Consider the following 6054-nt stretch of genomic DNA (forward strand, 5'->3'; position numbering starts at 1 on the left):
CCCTGCCTGGGGCCCAGAGCCAGGGTTTGAGTGAGTGACATCCTGGAGGATGATCTCACCCACACACCCACCTCCACAGGCACCCTGCTGTTCCAGGTGCCAGAGGCGGTCAGAGCTCAAGAGCTCAAGGTCTTCAGCTCCGCAGCTCAAGGCCAGCCTGGGATACAGGAGATTTTGTCGAAAAGGGGGCGGGCTCCAAGGAACAGAGGAGTGAAAAGGCGCTCTGTGTGGCGAGCCTGGCCAGGCTGGGAAGGGCGAGAGGGAGAAGAGCTTTAGATGGCTGTCGTCTGCTTTTGTTTTCCTTCAGTGTGTGTGTAGGTAAAAAAGCAGCCTCTGTGACTGTTTTCTCCTAGGGATCCAGTTCAGGTTTTCGTGATTGCCTGGCACGGGCCTTTCTCTACTGAGCCAGCTCACCCTCCCATCATTCGGGGTTTCTCCCTGCTGTCCTGGACTCTCTCTGTAGACCAGGCTGAGAGAGCTCCTCTTGCCTCTGCCTCTGGAGTGCTGGGATCACGGGCGTGCTGGCACACGCCCAGCGGGACGCTGCTGGGAGTAGATTCAGGGTCCCACTGCGGGGCTCAGTTCTCCCTCTCTGCCTCCCCAGGCGGCAGCGGCGTGAGCCACTCTATTTTTGTGAGTGTAGGACTGATGTGTGATAAGAATCTGTGTTTTCTAAACGAGTTCCGAGAGCTCCTCCAGCGTCCCAGAATAAACACCGGGTGATAAGGAGACGTCATGCCTCGGCTTTGCTGGCAGCAGCACTTTCCCCGTTACTGGGATTGAAAAGGATGTGTCTGCCAACCTCAGGCATCTCAGGTTTGGTTACTCTGGGAAGGAGGCGGGTAAGTGTGCGAGCCCACGCCTGCTCTGCCGGCTTCGCCCCCTCCTCTTCCCCCTGCCTCTCTTCCCTCTCCCTTCCTTCACTCTCCTGTGTGCCAAACGTGTACTCTATTGCTGAGCTATTTAGAAAATTAAGTTAAGCTGAATAGAAACGGCTTAAACGTGAGCTGGGGAGACAGCCCAGCCAGTGAGGGTCCTCGCTGGGCATGGGGACTAACGTCAAGTCTCAACACCTGTGTGCAGGCCGGGCATGGCCACCTGAGCATGCCAGGCAGGGAGGGGCAGGCCAAGTAGCCCCAAGCACCCTCCTGCCTCCGTCTCCCAAGGGCTTAGATGGCTGGTGTGAGCACAAGGCTGATCTTTTAAAAATTTTTCAAAGATTTATTATTTATACAATGTACTAACTGCATGTACGCCTGCACGCCAGCAGAGGGCACCAGATCTCACTATAGATGGTTGTGAGCCACCATGTGGGTGCTGGGAATTGAACTCAGGACCTCTGGAACAGCAGCCACTGCTCTAACCTCTCCAGTACCATGGCTGCATCATTTTTTTTAAGGCAATTGTGGGGGGGTGTTGTGGGGGAGTGTGTGTGTGTGTGTGTGTGTGTGTGTGTGTGTGTGTGTGTGTGTATGGTGTGTAGACATCAGAGCACAGGCCATGGGGGTCGGTTTTCTCCATCCACCATCAAATTTGGGATCAAATGTGAGTTCTCAGCCTTGTCAGCAAGATCTTTTATCCGCTGAGTCATTCCTCCACCTCCGAGACAGGGTTTCTCTGTGTGGCCCTCACTGTCCTGGACTCTCTCTGTAGACCAGACTGGCCTCGAACTCATCCACCTGCCTCTGCCTCCCGAGTGCTGGGGTCACAGGCGTGGGCCATTACTGTTCTTAGAAAGGCAAGCAGAGCTGGTTAAGCTTCTTTCTCTATGGCTAACTGATTTAGTTTTATTGAATTACCCTGACATCATTTTGTTGTCTGGGCGTTTGTTTCGCCTGCATGCCTGAATGCGCTGTGTGTGCATGGTGCCCACGGATGGCACAAGAGGGTTGAGATTCCCGGGAACAGGAGACGCAGACATTGGTGAGCCACCACCAGTGCGCTGGGAACCGTCCTCTGCAGGGCAGCCGGTGCCCCTAGCCGCAGAGCCGTCTCTCCAGCCCGAGGCTTGGCGGCAGACACGTTCCGTGCCGCTGTTTGCTGGTTCTGCGGGTCTCTCCTTCCCTGCTTGGGCCTTGCACACGCCTGTGAGTCTGGGGAAGGCGTCGTGGGCACGCGCCACAGCCTGCTCAGTGCTGGGGAGCGTCTGGGACTGTTTTTGACTCTGCAGCTGCCCGGGGCTTGGGAATGTTAATCGGGTGGGTGGCAGCCTCTCCTGCCCTAGTTCCGCCAATGTGTTCCCTGTTGGGGCCTCTGTCCCCACCCCTGGAGGCTCCTGGCATGGCCAGAGGGGCCTTTGAGTTGCAGAAGCCAAAGCTCGGCCTAGAAAATGCACAGGAGAAGGAAGCCCCTTGGAGCTGGGCTGGGAGGTGCTGAGGGAGCTGGGCACACCGGGCACAGCGGTGCCCAGGGACCACAGGCTGGAGAGCCGGGCACTCTGGTGCCCACAGACCACAGGCTGGAAAACCGGGCACACTGGTGCCCACAGGCTGGAGAGCCGGGCACACCGGTGCCCAGGGACCACAGGCTGGAGAGGCTGGGAGAGCGGGAGTCCTGGGAGCAGCCAGGGTCCCCAGACCCCTCGCAGTGGGTGTCTTGACCCTCACCTGTGGGCATCCTGTCCCCAACTCTTTTTTTGTGGAATTGGGGAACTAAATCTAGGGTTGGGCAAGTGCTCTACTGCTGAGCTACACCTCAGCCCTCTGTTTCACTTTTTATTTTCTTCGAGACAGGGTTTCTCTGTGTAGCCCTGGCTGTCCTGGACTCACTTTATACACCAGCTGGCCTCGAACTCACAGCGATCCTCCTGCCTCTGCCTCCCGGGCGTCACCGTGCCCGGCCTTCTTTCATCTTTAATTATGTTTTTTGTTTGTTTGAGGTAGACGCTCACATTACCCTGGCCTGTGTACCTGAAGCTGGCTTTGGATTCGTGGCTATCCTCCTGCCTCTGCCACCGAGTGCTGGGATCCCAGACACAGCCATCACAGTGCTTGTTGTCTATCTTGGAGCAGCAAGTTGCCTGGGCTGGCCTTGAATCCCTCAGCAGCGGGCTTGGAACTGGTGACCCTGCTGCGGCAGCTTCCCAGGAAGCCCGATTGGCCACCTACTGAGATCTTCCCTCCCTCCTCTTCAAGCGCCCACGGCCTGACTCATGGCGCTCCAGCCCGGAGCCGGAGCCGGAGCCGGAGCCTTGGGTGGCGCACTGTCCATCACTGGGCCTCCTGTTTCACCCTCCCCGCCTTTTCCTTCTTTTCCGGAGCTCTCTGCCCCCCTCCCAGCTCCCACCGAGGGCCCTGGCCTCGGCCTGCTGCTGGCCCGCTGTCCAGTCTCTCTTAGCTTGTTTTCAGACCGGGCCTCAAACTCGCTGAGTGTAACCTTGAACTCCTGATCCCCCGCCCCCGCCCGAGTGTGGGGCTAACGGGTGTGCGCTACCACAAACAGCTCGAGTGTGCCCGGCCTGGGGTGGGCACCCAGGGCCTGTGGGCTGCGGGTGATGCAGGCCAGGGCAGGGGCGGGCTCTCTTTATGATGTGTGCGTGTGTGCGTGAGCCGGGGCAGCCTCCCTCATTACCCGCCTGCCTCCTTCCAGGCAAGGACTTCTCACTGGTCTGCAGCATTAATCAGGTGACACTCTCTGGCCCGGGAACCCCAGGACTCTGTCTCTAGTGCTGGGGCTACGAGCGCCTCTTCCCTCCCCCCAGCAGCTTTCACTTGGGTTTGAGACTTGAACTCGGTCCTTGTGCTTGCAAGGCAAACTCTTCAGACTGAGCCGTTCTCTCTGCCTTCCCGCTGTGTGGTGTGTGTGTGTGTGTGTGTGTGTGTGTGTGTGTGTGTGTGGTTTTCAGACAAGGTCTCTCGTGCCCAGGTTGGCTATGTGGGGGAGGCTGTCCTTGAATCTACCCCTAAGCGCTGGGCTTCCAGGCGCGGCCCGGCCCCCCATTGCCGGTTTCCTCCTGTCCCGGGCAGTGCTGGCCGAGCTAATGCCCCCCCGCCCCGAGGGACCCCTGAGGGGCACGCATGGGTGGGCACGCATGGGTGTGCACGGGGCGAGGCCGCAGCTTCAGCTCTTTGGGGACTCCCTCCTGGGTGGTGGGTTTCTCTTACTGACTCAGGGTTTTGTTTTGAAATTGGGGTTTCATGAAACCGGGCTGGCTCCAACACTTGCTACGGCGGCAAGGCTGGCCTTGACTGTAACCCTCCTGCCTCCCGGGGCTGAGAGTGGTTTCCTGGCTGTGTGCGCTGTGCTGGGCGTAGCTGGCCCTGAGGATGACACCCAGGCTTCAGCACAGCCAAACCCTCCATCCACGAGCTGCACCTTGCACCACAGGGGCCTGAGCAAGCCGGTTAGGAAAGGGCCCCTGAGGGCCCAGCGTGGCACAGGCTCTGGGCCCAGCCGGGTGGCCTCTGCCCCCTGCCCGCTGACCTCATCGCCTCATTGTTACACGGAGCCCGCCGGCCAATGGGCCGGGGCTCACTGTTATAATGGGTCCTAGCAACGGGGTGTGATCAGGGCTAAGCGGGGGAGGAGCCCCCACCAGGCGGGGAGATTGGGAGGGGAGAGGGAGAGCCTGCAGGGCAGGTGAGTCCCTGAGGGGCCGAGCTCTCCAGGCGGGCCCTGCGGCTCAGCCACAGACCCAGCTTCCAAAGGTCCCTGTCCCGACCCGCACTGCTGACTGTCCTGCCTCTAGCTGCTGGGATCAGGTCACACCTGAGGTAGCTCAGGGAGGGGCCTGGGAGGGGTGGCCGAGGCCGGGGAGGGACGCAGATGGACGGGCAGCTGAGGAGGGGGAGGAGGAGGAGGGGGAGGGGGGGGAGGAGGGGGGGGGGGGGGAAGAGGGGGAATATGGGGAGGAGGGCCTGGAGGGAGGTGTGTGTGTGAGAGAGAGAGAGGGGAGAGGCTTACGGGACCCCCGGAGGGCTGACTGCCTCTGAGGGGAGCTCGCCCCCTTGGGTGATCCGAGCCAGAGTTCTCTCATTTAGAGGGCGTTTCCCTGTAAGCAAGAGATCTCACTGGGGTCGCAGAGGGGCGGTGGTGCTTGTTTGAGACAGGGCTCACCCCGTAGCCCAGGCTGGCCTCGAGCTCCTGATTTCCGAGTCTTAGGTGCTAGGGTTAGGACATGCACCACCACCCCTGGGGAGTGACAGTGTGGGCTTCCTGGTGCACGCATGAGAAGAGGGGACCGGGTGACAAGGAGGGATGGGGGCTCCCCCAGGAAGGCTCCGGAGTCCGAGGAGTGCCAGACCCTGGGGACAAGCCAGAGCGTCCAGCAGAGCCAGCCTCGGCCAGGCCGGGGGAGCAGGAGGCCGTGGGCTGACTAGTGTCCTCACTGCGGACTGGGGTAATCTAGGTGGCCCAGGAGGCCTCTGAGGAGCTCTGGAGGATGGAAGCCCAGCGTCACCAGCCGAGCCAGGCAGGGAGCGCAGCCATTGATCAGCACTGGACGTTAGTGGCTCCGGCTGTGTGGACGTTAGTGGCTCCAGCTGTGGTAGGCCCGGCCTTGTCTCACTAATGGAGTTCCCAGTCTCAGGGACTTAGAGCCACCGCCCACAGAGGAGGAAATGAGGCCGAGTTGGCCAGGGGTGGATGTTAGTGGCTCCGGCTGTGGTAGGCCCGGCCTTGTCTCACCAATGGAGTTCCCAGTCTCAGGGACTTAGAGCCACTGCCCACAGAGGAGGAAATGAGGCCGAGTTGGCCCAGCGTGGTGACCTGCCACCTCACACTGGCTCCCACGGCCATGGAGAAGAGTGGCTTAGCCAGGTGTGGCAGCGCATGCCTGCGATCCCAGGACTTGGGGAATCAGAGGCGGGCGGATCTCTGTGAGTTCAAGGCCAGCCTGGTCCAGGACAGCCAGGGCCACACAGAGAAGCCCTATGTCAAACAAACAAACAAACCGAACCAAAGGGTGGGAGGCCTGGCCTCGGTGAGACGGGATGGCTCCGGCTCAGAGACTTGGAAGAATGACCTTGGTGGCTCTCACCTGGAGGGCCAGCCTCCGGTGATTCCAGGCCAGCCTGGGCCACACAGTGAGCTCTGAGACAGCCTGGGCCACACAGT

General features: G+C 60.5%; 1 protein-coding gene across 1 annotated transcript in view; it reads left to right on the plus strand.

Annotated features, from left to right (window-relative positions):
* The first annotated feature begins 519 nt into the window (after window positions 1–519).
* Window positions 520–6054, plus strand: part of Irgc (immunity related GTPase cinema) — an 8627-nt gene continuing 3092 nt past the window's right edge. The window contains exon 1 of the mRNA XM_055620695.1: window positions 520–842. Within this exon, the coding sequence (XP_055476670.1) occupies window positions 789–842 (54 nt within the window). The 5' untranslated portion in view covers window positions 520–788. The remainder of the gene's footprint in view (window positions 843–6054) is intronic.

This window comes from Psammomys obesus, unplaced genomic scaffold, assembly GCF_907164565.1.
Source record: "Psammomys obesus unplaced genomic scaffold, mPsaObe1.curated_primary_1811, whole genome shotgun sequence".
Classification (NCBI taxonomy): Eukaryota; Metazoa; Chordata; class Mammalia; order Rodentia; family Muridae; genus Psammomys; species Psammomys obesus.